Source organism: Temnothorax curvispinosus, unplaced genomic scaffold, assembly GCF_003070985.1.
Source record: "Temnothorax curvispinosus isolate PA1 unplaced genomic scaffold, ASM307098v1 QBEX01009183.1, whole genome shotgun sequence".
NCBI classification, from domain to species: domain Eukaryota; kingdom Metazoa; phylum Arthropoda; class Insecta; order Hymenoptera; family Formicidae; genus Temnothorax; species Temnothorax curvispinosus.
The window spans coordinates 410,814-432,884 of NW_020218963.1; the positions used below are offsets into that span (position 1 = coordinate 410,814).

General features: G+C 44.4%; 5 protein-coding genes across 5 annotated transcripts in view; 2 read left to right on the forward strand and 3 right to left on the reverse strand.

Annotated features, from left to right (window-relative positions):
* Positions 1–8,459, reverse strand: part of LOC112458778 (sonic hedgehog protein A) — a 53,946-nt gene extending 45,487 nt beyond the window's left edge. The window contains exons 1-2 of the mRNA XM_025022569.1: positions 8,287–8,459; positions 7,912–7,951 (exon numbers count right to left, since the gene is read on the reverse strand). The gene's annotated coding sequence lies outside the window, so the exon portion shown is untranslated. The remainder of the gene's footprint in view (positions 1–7,911; positions 7,952–8,286) is intronic.
* Positions 8,460–10,084: 1,625 nt separating this feature from the next.
* On the reverse strand, positions 10,085–17,286 carry LOC112458779 (dnaJ homolog subfamily C member 9). The gene is made up of 4 exons (XM_025022571.1): positions 17,040–17,286; positions 16,636–16,950; positions 16,105–16,271; positions 10,085–10,680 (listed from the first exon to the last, which is right to left on the reverse strand). The coding sequence occupies exons 1-4, from the start codon at positions 17,131–17,133 to the stop codon at positions 10,444–10,446; spliced, it is 813 nt and encodes a 270-aa protein (XP_024878339.1). The 5' UTR covers positions 17,134–17,286; the 3' UTR covers positions 10,085–10,443.
* LOC112458776 lies at positions 13,137–15,354 on the reverse strand. Its single transcript, XM_025022566.1, has one exon. It carries the CDS (start codon positions 15,111–15,113, stop codon positions 13,197–13,199), a length of 1,917 nt encoding a protein of 638 aa, XP_024878334.1. The 5' UTR covers positions 15,114–15,354; the 3' UTR covers positions 13,137–13,196.
* Positions 17,287–17,395: 109 nt separating the features above from the next.
* LOC112458780 (60S ribosomal protein L18) lies at positions 17,396–19,021 on the forward strand. Its single transcript, XM_025022572.1, has 4 exons — positions 17,396–17,484; positions 17,625–17,711; positions 18,365–18,571; positions 18,652–19,021. Exons 1-4 carry the CDS (start codon positions 17,482–17,484, stop codon positions 18,919–18,921), a joined length of 567 nt encoding a protein of 188 aa, XP_024878340.1. The 5' UTR covers positions 17,396–17,481; the 3' UTR covers positions 18,922–19,021.
* A 1,174-nt stretch (positions 19,022–20,195) lies between these two features.
* The window catches only part of LOC112458736 (cAMP-dependent protein kinase type II regulatory subunit), a 15,288-nt gene continuing 13,412 nt past the window's right edge, over positions 20,196–22,071 (forward strand). The window contains exon 1 of the mRNA XM_025022496.1: positions 20,196–20,412. Within this exon, the coding sequence (XP_024878264.1) occupies positions 20,196–20,412 (217 nt within the window). The remainder of the gene's footprint in view (positions 20,413–22,071) is intronic.

A 22,071-nucleotide genomic window follows, 5' to 3' on the forward strand; every position in this document is an offset into this window, starting at 1 on the left:
AATTTAAAAAATATTGTCGGCAGCAATAAAAGTATTTAGCGTCAAACCAATTACATTGGCTCATAAACTTTTGATATTATTTGCTTCAAACACCCACCAGTAATATTTTGACGCAAACAATCTTATGATGCATCTAAAAAGTTCATTAGCGTTTTCGTTTTTCTTTTTTTGCTAGACGGTGCCGAACTAGGAACGTAGCCGGTGCCCACGTGGGTCAATCCTCGCGTACGTGGGTCCTGGCGACGTGGGGCCCCTCCTAGCCTGCGGGCGGACTATAAAGTTTCATTTCTGCCGGGCGAATGTCTTCGAATTAGCAATAAAGCAGCGATTCTCTCCCCCTTCGCAACGGACAACGAGACCGCGCCGCGGCGTTGGCCCTTTCTCGTTTTTTGTTTACTCACCAACGAACTGGTTTTGCGGTATACACCGTCCGTTCTTCTCTTCGTCTTCGTCGCCCTCCTGCACGCCATTCTCTCCCGCCGTCTCAGGGAAGCCCCGAGTTATTTCGGGGTACGCAAATACACTCGGCCCGTATGCGAGGGGTGCCAACGAGCAGCCGTGGAGGCCAGCACGCGTAATATCATCGACAAAAGTCAGCGTGATGCAAAATTCCGAGTTTATCCGTTTATTGATAATTCGCGAAAATTCAAAAAAAAAGAATGTATCAAATTTTGCGCCTAGGGCCAACAATTTTTGGGCATTATTAAAGGATTCGCGGCTGTACTACTTCGCTATACGAGATTCTTTAAGCGGCCGACTCTCTCTTTCCGCCGGAGGTTCCGTAAGATCCATATCGTACAGTACCGCGAAGAAGAGGCCGCGCGCTCGGCTTCTCAACTCCTCAAATGATAATTGTACCCGTGGGTATAACGTGCGCGAGGCAAATCGAATTAACGCGGACGTAACTCATACCGAGTATATCATCCGAGACAAGAACCTCCTCGGGATGGCCGGAGGGAATATCGCGGCAGGACCCTTTGAAAGCGCACGTGCACCGTTCGTCCGTGCACGTTGTTTCACCGGTTTCACGTGTGCGTCGTCGATGCAGCTCGGGTGTGTGCACGCATATCACGCGTTCGTATGCTTGCCTCTGCGCATTATATGCTATATATGATCTAGATCCGTGCGAGCAGAGACAAAGGAATGCTTCCTTCTCCCTCTCCCTCTCCTTCTCTCTCTCTCTCTCTCTTATTCTCATTCTCTCCCTCTCCCCCCTCTCTTTCTCTCTCTCTCTCTCTCTCTACGGAACCTCCGGCGTCCTTCCACCGATCCTCCTTAGTACCCTGACCGAAGAGGGTACAAGGAGCTGCGAAGGACGGCGCGAGAAGCGGGGTGTCGCGGGGTAGGGGCCGAGATGGCGGCGAGGGAGGAGAGGCGCGCAGGGGAAGAAAGAAGAATAAGAGAAGCGAGAACCAAAGGAGGAATAGGCCATTCTACTTATACGCTGCTCGGATTCAATTAACTCTCCACCTTCTTCTCTCCTTTTTCTTCTCATCTCGCGGCTGGCATGCCTGGCTGCTCCCTCTCGCCCCGTTCCTCCCCCTCTGTTCCCCCTCCTCCTGTCTTATACAGGGTGTTCCTCGGGACGTCTGTACGTCATCACTTAGCGTCTCGATCGGAGACTTTGATTTCAGGATAAGTGGTATTCGCGAAAACCCCGTGGGTATTCGCAGGCCGCGGCGAAAGTCTCGCGCTCCGTTCCTTTCAGGGTAAAATCCGCTCGAGCCAAAGCGAGCGCGCGTCCGCGACGATTTGGGGTTCCGCTAATTGCGACGGTGTTGAATTTCCGCGTGTCGATTACGGTATATACTCGCGATCGGGCGAGATCAGGTGTTTGCGTGTCATCGCCGGCGATAACGTCGCGCGCGATTATCGCCGCCGCGCCGTAATTGCCGCGGCCGTAATTGCCGCGCGCGGTTGACGCGCCGACTCTTACGACACTGGTAATAATAATGAGGCGCTTTACTGCCCGTCGTACACGACCTGTCGTACCTGTCGCTCGTTAAATGGCCGCGACGAGATAAGAACATTGTTACCAGAAATTGAAAACGTATCCGCGTTCACGCGAACGGCCGCGCTCTCACACACTTGTATGCTCGCGCATAGAAAGCAGATACAGATACGGAAGTATCTCTCGAAATTTCTCGCGAGTCGCGATAGACGACTCACGTGAAGACGACTGATGCATCGTATCTCGATCTCGCCAAACTCGCTCTAACGTCGGTACGATAATATGATTAGTTGACAATATTTCACGTTACTTCGCGTTAACGAAACGATTTCTCGATGGAATCGAGAAATTATCACCGGTATTAAAAGGGTTGAAGAAAGCTGAGATTGGAGTGTGTCGTAAAACGACGTCCTCTCATAAGAGTCAAACGGGATTTGTTGGGATATCGCGCTTTTCATTAACTCGTACATTTTTACGTAAAGAATTCGCGCGAATGGGAGGACTCTTCTCTCGCGCCGTGTCCTGACTGCGGGACAACCCTTTTATCGCAAATGATGCGACGCAAATAGAGTTTGATTGTCGGTAATGATTCGACGCCTCGTGAACGTGCCATTATCTCCTCTTGACTCGTTCGTTCTTGACTGGAAAGCAGTTGCCCGAGACCTTGTGCGGATTCGCCCTAAGGGCCGATTCACAGGGCCCGAGGCAGGTTCCTCGTTTTGGTATCCCTATGCTAAATCGCGTCGCACCGTGAATAAGAATTTTCTAATGTGACAATGTGATCATAAAAAAATATCACTGATCAAGCAAACAGGATGAAATCGATCCTGATGGTCGATCGTCGTACAATACTTTGTTGTGCCACGTCACGAGAAATCTTTCGTCATTGGATTACAGTTGAGATCATTGTTACCCGATTTGCCTTCGCTAAGCGTTTCTTTAAGGGGCGGTTTTCTTTATCGCGACTTTATCGCGCGAGTTATCGATATTGGCTGCGCGGTAATCGGATTACGCTGAGTTGCATTATTGCGATGATAACCGTGGCATATGATGCAGCGATTGTTCGCGTGAAACTAAACAAAAGACCAAAGACAAGTGCGAAAGTGCAATATCGCTTATTATTGCTGTATAAATAGACCTTTATCATCATTGTCTTCTAATTTTGTTTTCTGACTGAATTAGATTGGTGAATAAGTTTAATGTCAAATTGTAGACCAATTTACTCATTTTGTCTATTATTACTAATATACTTAATTAATATTATTAAATATCTGATGCTTTCGAAATTTCCTCGCAATATACTACTTTGATTTTTAATAAACACGCTTATGTAAGCACAATATTTTAATTTTTTAAATCATTGACAATTGATTCAATTCACGGAATTATTCAGATAATTTTTTACAAGATAAAAAACTTCCGAAATTATTACACATTTGGAATCGTGTGACTACATTCAACGATAAATGTTTATTTTCATTGAAATTATTAATTTGACTATTAATAGTATATAATATATTCTGCATAATTATTATATCATATATTCTTTCATAAAACAAATCTTAAAAAATACTGCACAAAAACATAATTTTAATAAAAATTAGTACTTTTAAAAAATATATCTTAATAAAATTAGCCTAATTTTTACAAATATTTAACTCATGTTTTAAAAAGAACTAAAAATGTTTCTAAAATCTTTTTAAGGATTCAAATTTTAGATTTTTATTTAAGATTGAATTAAATGGCGTTATGTTAAATACCGTAGAAACAAATATATCATCCAATCTAAACAGCCTCGTAAAAATAATCAGCTTTCTTTAAATCCATACATAATTAAAAACGTGCATAAAGATCGGCGGCGGTCTCAATTTTCCATTTTACGTTAATTTAGTAAATTTATTAAATTGTAATCCGATTCGAATTTAAGATCATTCCGAGCGGTGTGTGAAAGCAGATTTTAATTAATTTGGACGTTGACCTCCCGAGGCGACTTTGTTAGAATCGCGCGAATCGAGGAGCACCGTTTAACTTGGGGATAGTATGAGAATAGTACGAAAAATCGGACTCGTCTCTCCAAACGGATTTATAAATTCGGTGACTCGTGGCAGCGCGCCTCAGCAGAAGCCTCTACGATCTTGTCACACGTCGGGGAGATGAGAACGGTGCCTTAAGGCCCGCAACCTCTCCTCGAGACGAGATCTTTCTCCTCTCTCTCTCTTTGGTTTCCCACGAGAACCACCGCCGCCGCCGCCTTCTGGAATGTCGCTCTCCCCCCCTTCTCCTGCGGCTCTCCTCCGCACCAACCTCCTTCTCCTCCTTCTCCTCCTTCTCCTCCTTCTCCACTACCGTCTCTCGGCTACAACCACCGGTCTCCCCCTTTGCTCCACCGTCCCTTGTGCAACAGAGTGTCTTCTCTCGCTCTATCACACCGGCGCAACCCTGCCGCCAGCTTTCCCCTTTCGCCCCCACGCCTTCCACCCACCTCCTCCTCGTCTCCTTCGCTTGCTTTTCGGATTCAATGGGGTGAATCTCGCGCGGCGCATGGCTGCACCTCTCGATGCGATTCACGACGGGGATCGGATACGATGGTTAGAGATGGTTAGAAATAGAATCGCGTTGCGGAGCGTTGACAGAGCGCGAATGGTTCCCGATGTTTAGACGATGTTCCTCCGCTTTCCTACAAAGAAGCTCCCTCTCCCTCCTCTCCGTCCATTTGACGGAGGTGTATCACGTACATCACGTATCTTAATGACGATTCTCGAAGAGAGCGAAGATAGGAGCTTTGTTCCATGACCGAGGGCGCGCTCGCCAGTTTCCTCCTCTACTTTCTCCGTGCACTTAGCGAGAGAGAGAGACTTGGCGCGTCGTCGACACGTTCGGCGCTACTCGATAGTAGATCGTAGAATTTAAGTGGAAATAGGTTGCGGACTTTATGCCGCTTTAAATGCCACGACTGCGATTATGCGTTTCCCATTTCTGCGGTTTAAACGACGTACGAAAAGGGGATTCTATTCGACGCGCACATGCGACGCGATGATTTACGAGTCTTTCTGCCGTGCTACGTGGTCTACACCCGCAAACGTGGCCAACGTGTCAACTTTTTACACTCGTATATATTCGCAATCCTCGATCGGCATTAAATAACGGCAACCGCGGATCACTGCGAAATACGCTTTTTCAAAACACGAACGAGCCGATTTAGAATTCTAGAGTAACGTGCAGATATATACGCGAGGTCGAAAGAGTTTCGCGACATGTCGGATTCTAGTGTCGTCTTAGCTTTCCATACTTATCCCGCCCATCGATTGTGGGATATATCGGCGGATTTATCGATCCCTAAACGCGTACAATGAAATATTCCGTGGCAGCCTGAGAACTCTAACGCTCGACGCTTCGCTAATCAGATTGTTTCATAATACGGCAAACCGCTTATCCTCTTACACAACACGATTCATCTGTTTTGTTCGATGGAGCACGAGCTTTGCCGTTGCGTACAACTGCGAGAACGTTCTGCCGCAATCGCCAACAGGTCGCGATATAATTGCTGCTTAATGAGGCGAAAAAATACGAGCCCGGTTACTCGCCGGGCTATTGTGTTACCGTTCTTTGGTAAACTCCGATCCGGCCTCCTATTACATGTCTGGCTAAAAATAATAATGGTTTACACTTTGCTACCTATGTTTGCACCACATATCCATAATTGCCCGTACGTGATTCCGTCAAAGTGTGCGCCAATCTCGTGCACAACGGGTGGTTCGGTTTGCCGAGCAGTACAGATTTCGCAGACGTTCGTTTTATCGAGATGTGTATCAAAAAGCTGGCAGCAAGAAAAGTAATTAATTATAATCGCTTAAAAGATAATCTTTCGTCCATTGTTCAACAAGCACGATAATTCATAACACTATTAAGTCGAAGGTTCGATTAAAAATGCAACTGGTCCCGATTCAACGTGGCAAAAAAGGAGATTCTATCAAAATTGGACAAGACAAAATGAATAACTTGAAGTCTCGTATGAACATGCAATTCGTATTGTATATTCTTGACTTGCAAAATTATTTCAATTTTTATTTTACATCTGAACTTTGGGACTATTTGGAACGGGTATTTTTATCAATTCGACCACTGAAACTCGGTGCGACATTTATCGTGATAAACAATAAATGCAAAGAAGAGAGAGAGAGGGATATCATTTTTTAGTCGATATATGATTAAAGGTAAATGATAAAAATCGTCGTAAATGTCACGCCAACGTGCGCGCACCGCGTATAAAACCGCATAAAACCGCATGTAAAAAGGAAGGGTATCGACTGGGAATTGTGTCACCCGATGTGCACCGTGTTGTCGCTCCGGCCAGGCCAGACGTAACACGAGACTGACCATGCGAGGAGGCGGCCACTTGCTTAGTGTACATACCATCTCTACCAACACCGATTTGAGAGCACCATAACATCGTGGTCACCATGATCATCAGCTCGAGCCGCACGAAACACGAGGGACGCGCCGCGCCGGACGCGCAAGCGAGAGAGAATAGACGCGCTCGGCAGGAGTCTGCCCCTCTTTCTCTCCCTTTTTCTTTTGCCATCTCTACCTCTTCCCTTCGTGCCCATCCTTCACGAGCTGTGTGACCAACGGTGTGACTGACACCGTGCCGGTGCTTATCGATGACCGTGACACTAATGACGGTGCCACCTAGACCACCGAAGAATTTGCGCGCAGGGTGAAACTGACAATGCATTTTTCAAATACCTTATATTAATAACTTATATTAATGAAAAGATATTCTGCGAATATGTACGATCTTAAATGAGACAGAACTAATTCCCAGACGGCATGCATATCTAAAAGACGTCGTAAAGACATTTTTTTTAAACATACGCGTTGTCTGAGAAACTACGAGCGCCGAATAAAATAATATAATTAATTATGTCGCACTGACAAAATTCTGATCACTTTATTTAAATATATTCCTAGCTTTGAAGCATTAGAGAAAACTTATATATTTTTAATGAGCCTTTGTGCGTTCAGCGCATATTGTTTAAACTTTAAATGGCCAAAGTTGTTTGACCATTTTGAATATCGCTGATATAATGCGTTATAGAATATTTGAAGCTTTTTAATTTCGAGAATATGTGTCAAATATTTAATATTCTAATTTTAAATATTGTTTAGATTTATTTATTACACGTGACAAATATTACAGCAAAATTATTTATCACAAAAGTATAATTAATTTTAAGAACTTTTAAATGTTTATTTTGTCGTATAGCGATAAGTTAGATTGCAAATAATACGAGAAAATACTTCTAGCGCGATCTTTTGGAAGTTATAGCAATCTACCTGATACTTTTCTCTGTAATATCGATATGGAAGAATTACAAGCTGTATAAATTAATTGATTAACATGTATATATCTATATATTATATATAATATATATAAAAATTAAATAAAATATATAATAAAAGGTAATTTTATTCAAGAATATATATAATGTAATATTTACTGTACTGTATACTGTAATTCTCACTCCCCATATAATTAGCCCGACAAGATTAAAAATTCTGTACGTGTTATTTTATCTTTAAAGTATTTCGCGCTCGAGATTATCAAACATCACATGCATGAAGTATGTATTAACTGTCAATGTCAGGCATGACGGAATATATGTTTTTGAAATGTAGCAAAGTTAATTTTAAAGGGAGATTATTGATTCCTTCGATGTCAAGACAAATATGCGTTGTTTATAAGCATGCATGTTGTTTCTGAGATCGCAAACATGGCATTAGTGATACCAGAATGGAGTCGTCGAACACACCATGACTAGTCAGCCAGGTCAGCCTACCCATACTCCATCCCCGCTACTCATATATGTTGTCGGAGCAGCCGCGGCCCCATTCAGTTATCACTGTCACTGAGTTAAATCCATTGCCTCGATTGCATTGAAATAAAAAAAAAATCTTACCGGCCGATGCGCAACAGCGGAGTTGTAACCCTGCGTTGATCTGTAACGAAAAAATATTTTTACATTAAAACAGTGTCCAAGAGAGACGCAACCCCAGTAGCAGAGTGACGTCAAATGCCGTCTTAATGACGTCTAATTGACGTCTAGAGACGTCAGTCAGACGTCATCTTGCTACCTAGGAACGTTCGCGACGTAATATCTCTTCTCGCCGGAGATCGAACTCCGAAATTGCGCCGGAGTTAAATCTCAAACGAGTATAATGAGTATCACATATAATGAGCGAATCAAGGATCACGTTTGAGCTAGAAAGTGGCGGAATCCGCCACAGGACTAACAGGACAGTAAAATAATAAATGAATATAACCAATTACTCACCTTACAGTCGCCCCGCCGTCGCCCGTTGCCTCCCAGGCCCCGTCCTTCTCCGTTGTCCCATCTCCGTCGGCGCACTCACTCACGACGTTCACGCGCAAAAATATTGTCGCTAATAATCGCGCGACACTTTGCACGGCACTCCCGATATTAACCTCGCGACGCGGCGCGTACTTTTACATGGCGACGGAAGAATTATGGCGGAAAAGCTACGAATAAACATATGTACGATCCGCTCGACACCCGTGACCCGTGACGTCCCGCAGCCCCCGCAGGTAGACGCTAACATGGCGGAGAGAATTTCATAAATCGCGCGGCCAACTTCACTCGCCTGCAGGAGCAACGGAGCAGCTGTCGCGAGGACGCGCTACACCTGCTGCTCCCACAGCTCCCACACCTGTACTTTTCCGCACTTTGAACAAGGAATATAATGTCGAGATTACTTTTACGTATTGCAATATAAGCGACGTAAGAGGAATAAATGTATGAATTAATAGGTCAAAGAGAAATATTCGCAACCAACGTGCCAACCGAAAATAATACGATCGCTGCTTTGCTGATTAATTGTGATTTTGGTTAACTTGGATTAAATCATCGATTTATGAACATTAAATTGTCTCTCGCATCTATCCTCCACGATCGCCAAATATCAAAACAGATTTTAAACGTACGTTAGAGACCGTGATCGCTAATTAAACACGTTACTCAATTTAGGGTCCGTTCGATCTTTTTATCCGTGTTTATTCTGAAGCCGCGAGTTGCGCGACACGACGCGTAACGACGCGAGTCAGGTTGAGAAAAGCGAGATCGATCATCCGAAAAAATGTTATCGAAAGTCAATATATCATTGAATGCGATATACCTCGGTATCCGTATAAGATCCGCGAAGCACATGTATTAAATAAACATGCGATATATCAGTTTTTCGTAATCTGAGCCGTCGGACCCGGCGATTTATGTATTAACTCCGCAAGTCCGCACTTAATCCGAGAGCAGTGATGCCGGAATGGCCCGCGCCGACCGCGGCATTCACTGTGTGCAGCTGGCAATACTGGCATAGCGCCAATATGTAGAGTGCATCGATTAATCGCCTACACTATGAAAATTTTGATCCAACATTCTATTAATAAGAATTTAACCTTTCCAAAATTTATGATTTTCATAACATTTTCCACGATTATTCACATAAAACTGTATTAAATAAATTTAGAAGCTTCTGCAATGTGAAAAAAATTGATTTGTGAGCAAACTCTTTTCCTTCAACACATCTCTTTTTCTATTCGAGATATCGAGATATTGAACTTTAAAAAGATTTTCTTTATATATAATTGTCTCTAAAAGAATTAGAAAAGTCTTGACCATTTTCGCAGGAAATCTTAACATTCCTATTAGTCAACAAATTGTCGGTTCTCTTTTAATCAGGAGTAACATTTCCTTTTGCAAATTAAAAAATATATTATTTTTATTTATAATGTAGAGAAATTGATCGAATATGTGGCTAGAAAGTATTACCTTACGTATATGTGACAATAAAACGAGTCGTTTACAACTGTAGCTAAACCAACTGTGTCAGAATCGTCACTCAATTAAATTGTGTGGCGGTATTTCCATATTTAATTCAGCGGATCTATACCGCTAGGCGCTATACCGCTAACTAAAGTATACTTATCTCTTGGTTTATCTTCGATCTCTCGTCCTTAGCTAAACTAGACCTTTAAAGAAATTATAGAAAGAGATGTTGAAAAAAAGTTGTCTATTTCTATTTTACACATCTTAGACGGAAAATAATTACAAAAGCACCTTGGTTTCAAGGGTATTATTATATATCATGAAACTCGGCATGAAATACGACATTCGTTTTTATATAAAGTGTACAATACTTCTACGCCGTTGTGCACACTTACCACGAGAAAATGTTTAATTCGATACATATGGTTTAATTTGCGTTACGCGCGATTAATTGACGATATTTATATTGAACCATGCAAGTTAGTCCATTTGATTCGGTGAACGTTTCGAACTTATACAAAAAACTAAACACAACCGCCCACATTATGAAAATCTACAGCAAGTTCGTGTTTTGCGATTTAATTAATAATAGGTTAAAATTTTCGAAGACGCGGCGTGGACGCGCAACAGTTTCGACACAACCGCTTATCTCTATGTCTTCTTCTTGGTTTTCTTCGTGGTCTCTGAGGGCGAAGCTTTCTTTTTGGTCGGTTTTTCAGCCTTCTTCGCGTACTTGTCGATCAGGGAGTCGAAGAAACTGTCCGATTGATTGGCGCGAGCCTTATTACGATTTTGTATCACCAGCGCGAGATCGTTCGTGGCGTTTTCCTCATTCTCAATCTTCAGCATCATCTCCAGGCGTTCGGCTTCCGCCGCCTCCTTGGCCCACTGTAATCAGAGAGACCGATCAGACCAATTAACATGAGAAGTCGATGGCTGTTTACTGTCGGACTGGAGAGCGGCTTAGTCAGCGCGTTTAGTCTAAATTGATAATTCGATCCAGACTCGCCGCGGAAAGGAATTGATTTTTCAGAGCAGATAACGGCCGCTCGCGAGACGCACAAGCGCGTTCTCTGTTAACGAGATTGATTGCAGCCCGCTCGTAACAAGAGCGAGAAGACGCGAGAGCTCTACGTTACGTGTTTCTATTTCCGAAACGCGCCACGCGCCGCTGATCCTCGAGAGTATTAGGCGCACGCGACTTCGCGTTCGAAGCCAAGCCTCTCTTCTTCTTCCTTCTGGGGAACGGCGCAGTTTAATTTCAAGGGGGTCATCGATTTTATCGATGGTCGAAGCGGCGGGGTACGCGTCACTTATAGGCGTGACTCGGACGAAGCAGCGTAAAGACGCAGTAGACCGTCGATGTGCAGTCTACAATATCGAGTCTACTTGGATCGCGATATGACCATGAATCCTAGAACGCAGCATCGCGAATCCGCTTTTCCGCGGCTGAGGTTTTCCTTTCGGCAGCGCCTAGCTACCTCCGGGATACATAAGCGTCGATGACGCTTCATATCGCGCGTGACCTACTCCATAATCCGCTGCTGAAGAAATTCCGTTATTTATAATTTCTGGCAAGTACGTCTAATGCTGGGTGCCTAATGCTGGTGCATTGCACAACGCCACGCGGGATTCTGACTGTATACCGAGTCGCGAGACGGTGGATTCGTCAGCGGTTAAAAACGAAGGAGATCTTACTTTGTCTCTCTGAGTCAATAGTGGTCGTTGTAACGAGTTGAGATCTTATTTATCAAACAAGACTTTCTTGACCACCAAATTGAGACGCGAAAATGACGAATGACATAATATATATTTGGATAAATAATATTTTTCTATCTTGTAATCGAGTTACGTCAATCAAGAGATGACAGAACTATCGCTCGAACATGCAAACGGGCGGGAAGCGTTGCTTCGCGCAAATATAATATTTTAAGACAGATCTCTTTCGAGCCGTGCCAAATATCTGCGAGGCCGTCAACACGTACGCGCATCAGCCCGAGTCGAAGGTGGAAACCTTTTTTCCGCGACCTTGCAGCGCGATCCGAGGTCTATATTGATCGGGATTATCGCGTCACGTCTCGGCCCAAGGAAATGGACGTTAAATAATTGACAGCAATCGAAGCACGGATGGCGCGAAGAAATATTTAACACGATCGTGTCATCGGTATGGAATCCCACGGAGAATTGACTGCGCGGCCCTCAAGTTCGCTCGTTCGGAAGCGGGAAAACTCTTGGAAAACATGTGCGCGGAAATGCTACGCGTTTAGTCGATGATGAAGATCATATCTTAGGAAGATAAACGTCGCTTCTCGTTATAACGGGACGCTTTATTAACGCTTTATTCAAGGCCGCTCGATTTCTACGCGAGAGAACTCGCGTTCTCTCTACCTCTCTTTCTCTTTCTCGTTCTCTCCTCCCGTCTGGCGTGACCGACCTCGGCAGATTCTCCGCGGAGATGCACCTGTTGCATGAAGAATGACGGAAGCTGCCGTGCGAACTTGACTCCTAACAGCGTCGCCTTTGAGCATATATTTAACGCGTTTGTGCGAAGAGCAACGCCGGTCGAGTCGTTACAAGGTCGTTACATAACGCGCGACCGCGCATTTGGACGATGACACTTTGTAATTATTTCATTACTACGCGACGACCGAGTCGCCGCTTAATTGCAATTAAAATCATTTCTCGGTACGACACGCACACACCCCGCTCTATTGGCTTTTCTACTTGGCAAACGTTTCATGGTGTTACAACATATGGTCGCGCCCCGAACGATTCCGAGAAACGGAACCACGTTCGATCGTGAGATCAAAGATTCGCTAAGTTTAGTAGTAGCTGATAAACTTTAGCATATTTTCTTTGATTTTCTTTGGGATATGTTAAGTCGACGTTCAACAAGTTTTTTGTGTCAATCGAAAAAGTTACAGCATCAAAGTTCGCGTTTCCCATTCTGCGCATTAGAAAAGAGCTTTTGTATACGTGCACATTTAGATGAATTGCCTGGAATTGGCGATACAATGCATTAGAAATGTCAAAATTAATTCTTCCTCGCATTTTTAAATATCTATTGTACATGATACCTACGCATCAAGTTTAGCTGGCTCTGCCATTTCCGGAGAACGAAATTTTCAATTCCGAAGAAAGTTTCACCCATCTTGACCACTCTCGCTAATTATCTGCATCTGATTAATAATCCTACGAAGCGTCTTTGGGAAAATGCTCGGCAGCTAGATATGAGGAAATATTACAATGTTAAATACATAAATGCGCGCTCGAAATTCCAAGTCACAACACGGTGTTTAGATGCGTTCCTTAGATCGGCGAGACCTCAGTTCGATTCTCTTCTGTATGGCGTGATGTTGGAATTTATCCCGCCGATCTGGACGATAAGGGAAGCGCGCTCGAAACTAAAATCGCTCCACGACGGCGTGCCCGAGAACGGTGACGACAATAAACGTCACCAGTGCAGCGGCCGGTCGGGTCTTCGGTGCCGAATTCTTGCATTCGGGAAGTGGCTCGTCCGTCGTCGTCATCGTCTCCATCGGACGAACGCCCGTGACCTCCCTGTCGCTTTCCTGATAATTCTGCAACGGTGGATGCACGGTGACCCCCGGTTCGTAATACGGACCTGGATAGAACTCGCCCGTCGACGGTGAGTGCATCAGTTCCGGTGGTGAAGGTCTGACGTAGTGTACGCCGCGCGTCGTCGTGGTCTGCGATCGATCGTACACAACGGGACGATCCGTGGCGACGAAGAGGTCGTCGTCGGTCTCCGACGACGATTCTTCGACGATCATTTTACGTGGGTCATGCCCGTAATACGGCGGTTTCGTTGACCACGTCGCTCTATCGTTCCCAGCAGGACGGCGAGATTGTTCGTGATGTTCCCGCGTCCAGGACGGATTGGCCGGATGCTCGATCGAATCATCTGTGGACCAAGACCCGAAAGTAACCATGTCCGAGTTACCGGACGATGGATGCGTCACTTGAACGGATCCATGCGGCGTTCTCTCCAGACCGTCGGACGTTGTAACATACAGTGGATATGTCCTGGTGTCTTCCGCCTGTGATGGTCTCCCGAATGTTCCTACCGTTTCGGCCTCTGCAGGAATAACTACTCGCGATCTTTCCGTGGAATACGACGGATAAGACATCACTTCGGCCTCTGTAGGATGACCTATAGCAAATACTTGCGATCTCTCAGACGTGGGATACGACGGATAAGGCGTTGTTTCACGCGTTGGAATGTACGGCGGGTACGGCGTTGGATATGACCAACGGGGCGTCGTTTCGTACGTTGGATACATTGAGGTGTGTCCCGTTCGCGATGGTTCGTCAATTCCTGACATCTTGATATCCTCTGAGGGCGGTGCTCGTGGCGTTTCCGGCGTTGAGTAAGGCATTACCTGATGCGACGACGGTATGGGCAAGGGTCTTGTGTTCGGAATCTGTTCCACTCGCGACAGGTCTTCTTGATGCCTTGGCCGCACGGTCGTGGTTGGTGGTCTCCTGTGGCGTGAATGATGTTCCGAAGAGTCCGGATAAAACGTCCTATCTCTCGTTCCATAAGGTCCTTCTGATTCTTCTGGAGGCGGTCTTCTATCGGGATGCAACCTTTCGCGGTGCGCCGGCAAGGTTTCTCTGTCTTCCTCCACGTAGCTCGGTGGCACGTGAACGTCGATCGTGTCACTGGCGAGTCTTCTCCACTCGGGATCCTGCTCAAAAGCAACGCCCTGATTCTCAAGGAACTTGCTGACGGCGTGCGGGCAGGCAAACTCGGAGTTCTCGCTGAGGAACATGCGCTTCAGTTCCCTCAAGTTTGACATCTCGTCGAGATTCAGGCATCGCAGTCGATTTCCCGAGATTCTAAGGTCCACGAGACTGGGTAGATTCTTGTAGACGCCGTCTTCGATGTCACGTATGTCGTTGTAATTGAGATCGAGATACGTCAGGAAGTCCAAACCTTCGAACCACGATGCTTTAACGGTAGTCAAGCGGTTGCTGTCCAAGCTGAGTTGCTGAAGATTGACGAGGCGTCGAAAGGCGTTCGCATCAATATCGGTAATCTCGCAATGCGAACAGCTCAATACCCAAAGGTTCCCGCCGAATCTCGCAAACGTGTCGGCGGTTATTCTGCGAAGTGGTATCTTGGTGATTCTCAATTTCTCGGTTGTCTCGGGTATGGTGGTCAAATCAGCGGGATGGCCACCCTCGCAGAAATATTCCAGCATCTCCTCGTTCGTCACCTCTCTGCACGATGCCGCGGCATCGCCGACGAACGCGATTAGCAAGGCGAGTAACACTACAGTTGCGGCACTATCCATTTTTTGGATTGACGTGTAAAGGGATTACAGGCAAAATAATGCGATTCGTCTCGGTTAATGGTAAAGATAAACGTCGTGAAAGAAACAGTCCTGTATTAAATTCATTTCGACGATCAAACGGAACGAAATGTAACGATCATCGCGAGAGGAATTTCTCGTTTGGAGCTTTGTGATTAATGGTAAACGGCCGAACTAATTGTAACGCGGACTGAAGCAGTTCTCGCATTCGTAGGTTACTTATTTACTAGACCTTCCCCTCCTAGTGATGCTTCTATTTCTCCTACTACCTTCCACCCGTCAAGCTGTACAGTCGATCGGTAAAAATAGAGAAGGTTGAAAATAGAGCGGCGGGGCGTTAAAAGACTGTTGAAGTGACATTTAGCAAGAATGTGCTAACGTGATTTAAAATTCGCGGTACAATTGAACGCGGTCGATCGCGGTTACAGATCGATACGCGAGTAGGACGTGGACGAGAGACAAACGGGTGACGAAACGATGTTTCGCAACAATGTTTTTTCTTACATTACAAGTTATTTGTTTCAACAATTAACTTTTTTCGTTTGAATGCTTTAAAAAATTCCAAAATCAATAAAAAAGCAATAGAAATACAAAATTATATTCACAATAGCCATTATTACGATATAATTGTATGTCGGATAAATGAGAAAATAATTAAAAACGAGTTTTAAACATAAAAAAATATTAGAAAATCGAGCTATAAACATTCGACGATAACAGACAATAGGATTTGCGAAAATCATAATTTTGCAAATGCATCAGAAACTCTAAAATTCTTTAAAGAGTCAAAACTATATCAATTATATCAAAATTTTAAAGAGGAAATGCTATTTTCACAGACACACTAACATCCACTTGATTTTAATTGATCTTTTGCATTCTACTGCAGTTTCAAAAGCTCTTTTCTTGAAGTCTTTTTAACATAGTTTTTATAAATCGATATAAATCGAATATATTATACTTAATATCTTACCTTTCTTTTCCTGCGTTGCTTTTTCTTTTTATTTTCATTAGTGAAAGCTGTATATTCTGGAACTTCACCTCTCTCTATTAGATCCTCAATTATGGCATGCAGCCTGGGTTCTTCATCACAGTTTGTGAATGGAACAGCTTCCAAAATGTAATCCATATCTCCTTTACCTAAAAAAGCATAGACGTGTATAAACAAGACCTATACATTAATGTATTACAACATTGATATGTGACATAAAAAAATATCTCTTTCTTCTATTATATACCTAATTTTGAACAATTTTAAATCAAATCTATTTTTCTTTACAAATATGTATTAATTCTTATTTGCGGTATAAAAATTATTTTTAAGATAATCAATAAATTCGAAAAAATTGATAGCTTCTAATCATCTATACATTTGTAGCAAGTGGCACAAATCAATACAAATATTATTTTATTTTTGTTATTAATTGCCAAAAAAGAAAGATTGAACGATGTTTGTGTGGACTTGTGTTGTTTGCTGGAAAGCTCCCATAATATACAAACTTACTGTCTATGTATGCTCTTTTGAGATCCTTGATCTCCGTCTCCGATCCCTTGTAATTCTTCTCATAATTATTGATATCTTCAACGGTGATTGGTTTAAATAAGGACCGCCAATAATCTGCCCAATTGCGCATCACGACCTCCTCGCTTTCTTCGTCATACTGGCCGGATTCGTCGTAAATCTTGCGCTTCTCATTGTCACTGAGGATGGAATGTATCCTACCGAGAACCTTGAACTTCTCCGTCGCCTCCGCCTTGATGTCCTCCTCGACCCGATCCGGATGCACGAGCAACGACAGCTTGTGATAAGCCTTCTTAACTGATGACACAAATAACGAATATTATTATCATAAATAAAAATTTCAAGAGGTTAGAACCGCTTCATCATCGACATCGCCAGTTCCTTACCTTGCTTGTCGTTCGCGGTTTTCGGTATTTTTAACACGTCGTAAAAGTTACGGGCGCCGAAGTACTGCTCGCATAAATCCAATAAGCTCGCCATGCTGCTGAATTTTTCGAATAAATACTGGAAATACTAAAAATTTTAGTCCGCAGACCGAAGACGCGAACAAACCTGATGACAACAACAGTCAGCTGCCCGTGGAGTCCGATTTTCACGCGGGTTTGTACACAAACCATTCAAATCGAACCGTCGAAAGCGACACCTACGCCAGGGCGCACTGACGGGACCGACGGGACTGTTGTTTCGTCGGTAACAAAACTCTCATCACATACCAAATACCAACTGCGTCATCTGACTGAAAGTAGCTGCGCCCTCTGTTTCCGCTTCTGATCTTGCATCGCATCGTATGCCTCTTGCTCGTGCGGTTTCTTTTCCGGTGGTGTCAAAATGGTAAGGCGGTACGGCGGTGACCGATTCGATCGAAAAATCGAGCGATATTGTACCGCCGCTCGTCAATCGCGATAAATGAACGTGATCGCGGGATATAAAATTGTTCGAATTCAATTAACGATGGATATTTCTCTTCGCAGGGTATTGACATTAATCATAAGCACGATCGGAAGGTGCGGCGAACGGAGCCCAAGTCGCAGGATGTTTATTTGCGGCTCCTCGTCAAGGTAAATGCCTTGGCTTTCATATTATTTACTTGCGAAGCAGATTATACTGTCGAACTGTTACTCGGAAATATTTAATTCCATTTTACTCGAATTTCGTTGGAAATAATGCACGTTTGTCTTTCATGATGGTTCCTCATTGAGGTTAGTTTCACGTGTGATTACATGTGATACGAAAGTTTCGTATCGTATGTACCTTTCCTCAATTTTCACTTGTCAATTGGTTGAAGTGAGAGAAATTTAGTGACCGTGTATCATCTACCTTTTCAAGATTGCGAGCTGCACTCTGTGTCAGGTCTTGCATGGGTCTGATTCAATTTGAAAGTTCGCTAGAAAAACACTCGTCAACTATCCTATCTCGCTTATTTGCAACGTAGAAGGGCGATTATTATAGTTGATACATGTGCCCCACATAATCAAAACTTTGTAATTATAGTTCTCAAATCTTGTAATTAGGCTGCACCTTTTATAGGATCAAAATTTTATAAAATTTTCACGAGATGTGTTATACATTTTTTCTGCAATTAATTTTTTTGCAATTAATAAATTTGTAATAAATTATATATACCCGTAAAGTTCCTGAAGAAGGCCATAGATTTGAGAACTACAAGTTTATTGGAATCATCACAGTTGAACAATGAACGCTTTTGTTGTAGCTATATCGGTTCTTGGCGAGACGAACAAATTCAAAGTTCAACAAAATTATTTTGAAACGACTGTTCATGAGCAAGATTCATCGACCACCGATTTCCCTGGCACGAATCGTGAGGTTTATGAAAAAACCTGGAAGGGAGAATTGTCTAGCCGTGATTGTCGGTACCGTTACCGATGACGCTAGGATCTTCGAAGTCCCTAAATTGACGGTAAGTGACTACAAGTATACCACTAACTGACATCTAACTGACCGTTAAATTTCGTATTACACGGCAATTGATTTTTGTAGGTGTGCGCTTTACGCGTGACCGAGAAGGCTAGGGCGCGCATCTTGAAGGCCGGCGGTGAGATCATTACGTTCGATCAGTTGGCATTACGCGCTCCGACAGGAAAACGCACGGTCCTGATGCAGGGACCGCGTAACGCTCGCGAGAGCGTTAAGCACTTCGGCCTGGCACCCGGCGTGCCGCACTCCCACACGAAACCATACGTCAGGTCCAAGGGACGAAAGTTCGAGCGGGCGAGAGGCCGTAGACGCAGCTGCGGTTATAAGAAATAAGATGGCAACACACATTTCGACGGATCTTCTGTCAGATGTAATCTTTTTTTTTCCATGCGATTAATAAGCGACTGAAAAATAAAAATTTACTTCACAATAATTGTCCGTTTTTTTTTTCTTGTGTTACACGTATCTAGATTTTCTAATTTATTAGTAACTTCTATTCATTTCACACGATTTACAATTTACATTGTATGTGCCATTCAATTTGTAAACTTACATTTGAAATCTATTGTTCGTTCATTACTCTTCACTGCTCTTCACAGTTTAATGTCTGCGAATATAATACGTATCAAATATAAAATTGAAGAACAAATTAGAAAAAGATTATTAAATTATTAGTAAAAATTATAATTTTGTTTGTCGACGAACAATCGCGATAAAAGAACAGCCTGAATGTGCGTCAACTTGAAAAGAAACGCGCATCGGGTTTGTTCATTTTGTTCATTTCATCTCGAATCGAACTCGAGAACAATCGACGTCGATTCGCGAGTCGCGAGCTGAACTTGGCGTGAGTACCCGGACATCCCGTCGCGCGATCCGCGGCGCGAGGCGCGATGAGGCGCGGGTGCGGGCGCTATCAGTCGCCATCTTAGCGGCCGCGATCGGTTCATTCTCCGTGTCCTCGGGGCTCCCGTCGTATGTTCGGCGCGACTGTGCGCAGCGTCGAGCGTCGTCACGGTAGGCAGCTAGCCCCCCGTCGTCGATAGTCAGCGCGGCGCACCGGGAAGCGAGCGGAGCTTGCCAGCGGCGGCGGCGGCGGCGGCGACGACGGTTTGCCGGTGCACGGACGGCCGGCGGCGCGGCGCGACGTGACGCGACGCGACGACGACGGGAGGAGAGCCAGAGCGGGTCATCGGCGAGTGGCGGCGACGGCGGCGGCGGTGAAGCGGCAGCGCGCCGTAGGTGGGCGGCGGTACCTAGCGTCGAGAGCGTTCCTCGTTCCTCGTTACTCGTTCTTCTCCTGGCCTCGACCTCGGCCCCGGTTTTAAAGCCCAGCTCCGACTCCAGCTCTGGCTCGAGGCTCGAGCCTAATCTGCCATTAGTCCTGTCACCCGATCGCCGCTCGCTTCGAGACTCGCGCGAGAACCCGTGACGTAGCCGTAGCGCGTGACAACTCGGCTGTGTGGCGTGAGGTGCGGAAGCTCGGAGGTCTCCGTCGAGCTTCCCGAACGTCGGAAGCTGAATAAAGGAAAAAAGAGACATAGAGAGAGAGAGAGAGGACATTTCTCGCGACAGCTGCGACTGGCGATCGTCTTTGGGGGCACGGGAAGATGAGCTGCCAACGTAACGCCGGCAAGATTACGGTACCGGACGATCTGCGGGACGTCCTGCTGGAGTTCACCATCAGCTACCTGCTGGAACAGCCCGGCGACATCATCGACTACGCCGTGGACTTCTTCACGCGGCTACGCGACGCACGGCGTACGCAGCTGATCCAGACGGACGGCCAGACCTGCTCGTCCACGCCGGACGAGTCTGTCGATGAGGGTGAGTCTCGGGAGAACGAGATCTTTCTCTCTCTCTCTCTCTCTCTCTCTCTCTTTTCTTCTTCCTATCTCTGTCTCTTTCTTCTTCTATCCCTGTATTCCCTGTCTCCGTCTCGTGACATTTCAGGGGTGCAATTCTGTCAATTATGCTTATCTACAGCTAACCCAATCGAAAGGTCTAAAAACGAGATGGATAAATCCATGATTAAGGTCCATTTTAAATGCAGCTTTGTGATCAAAACGAATTCTCCGAATGATGACCTTATTATATTTTTTAAGCGGAAGACCTTTCATCTTTAATTCTCTGTACGAGGAAAAATTGATTCTGGCAATCTATCAAAAGGTCTAAAGTGAAAGGGATGTCTTATGTATTACCGTCGGTACTGCGATTTACAAAGAAAGAAATAAGAAGCAATGTCGACCAAGTTGATTCCTCAAAATCTCTTTATTTCACTGACAACAGCATCCCATTAGCTTTTCTTAATTAAGTTAATAAATTAAGAGAAGATAATCAGCGGGACTAAAAAAAATTTGTCCAATAACAAGACGTGACCATCATCTCGGAGAAATTACGTGAGAAATAACGACAGATTATTCTCTATATCTCTCTATCCGAATTATCGGAAAGAATCAGACATTGTTTGCGCAGGCATAGAGAGTGACCGACAACTCGGTTAACTCATCGTGATTAGTGTCACGCACGACGTTAGTAGAGTCAAGCTAGAGCTGGTCGAGAGCCGCTCGAATCGATATCGGTTATAAGTTGTAAGTTAAGCGTGCAGGGTCGATTCTATCAACGTCACATGTGACTCGTCGCTGTAGTTTCGATTCTCACTTTCCTTCCGCAGGTGAATCGGGGGCGGAGGAGTAGGCGGAGAGTCGAGAGAGGAAAGATCGTGATTCCGGGGTATAATACCGTATCTATATACCGTAATGTCAGTAATTTACTAATGGCGCGATGGACAGCGACGAATAATAATTTAATAACATCGAACGATCCGTCATTTATTGCGTTCTACGCCGTATTCTCTCCCTCTCTTTCTCTCGTTTTTTCTTCATTGATAAATTTAACAATACCAGATAATCACCCGGTGAACGGGGGTCGGTCGAATCGGTCGATTGTCTGAATTTTTCTACCAATATTAATTCCGCCGTTGGTTAAAGCGATTTTCCCTTGCCTCGGATCCGGAATCTTAACGTCGCAAATGATGCAATATGGGCAGTTATCTGGAATTAGCGCTGAACGATATTGGTGGGTTTGGTTTCCAAACAAATCGCGCACGTAATGCGAAATGTATAGGATGTCTGAACAAACGTTGGGGTGTTCCACTGAGAAATGCACGGCGCGACATCAATACGCTTCTGTTCGAACGCAATTTTAAGTCGGCGTCGAATTCGATGAAACTTAAGACGTCCTTCCTTCTCCTCTTCCTTTCCTTTTCTTCTGCGATAACTGATATCCGTTCTTTTGCGAAAAATAATACCGCGCTTCCAACCTCCTTTTTCCCAAGCTAACTCAATTTTCGATTCTTTCTTGTCTGATCAAGAAGGAAATCTCTTAAATCTCTTAAATCTCTTGTGGCAGAGAGACTCGCCATGGAAAGATAAATATTTTTAGGGTATTATTGGATCTCCCTTGCTGTCGAACGCGAAAAGAAAG

Coding starts and splice junctions, on each gene's coding strand:
- LOC112458779 (XM_025022571.1), bottom strand. CDS start 17,133: ATGGCGAGCTTATTGGATTTATGCGAGCAGTACTTCGGCGCCCGTAAC. Junction 16,951..17,039: donor AACCGCGAACGACAAGCAAG/GTAAGGAACTGG, acceptor TTGTGTCATCAG/TTAAGAAGGCTTATCACAAG. Junction 16,272..16,635: donor CAAAAGAGCATACATAGACA/GTAAGTTTGTAT, acceptor ATGCTTTTTTAG/GTAAAGGAGATATGGATTAC.
- LOC112458776 (XM_025022566.1), bottom strand. CDS start 15,113: ATGGATAGTGCCGCAACTGTAGTGTTACTCGCCTTGCTAATCGCGTTC.
- LOC112458780 (XM_025022572.1), top strand. Junction 17,712..18,364: donor ATTTGCGGCTCCTCGTCAAG/GTAAATGCCTTG, acceptor CTTTTGTTGTAG/CTATATCGGTTCTTGGCGAG. Junction 18,572..18,651: donor TCGAAGTCCCTAAATTGACG/GTAAGTGACTAC, acceptor TGATTTTTGTAG/GTGTGCGCTTTACGCGTGAC.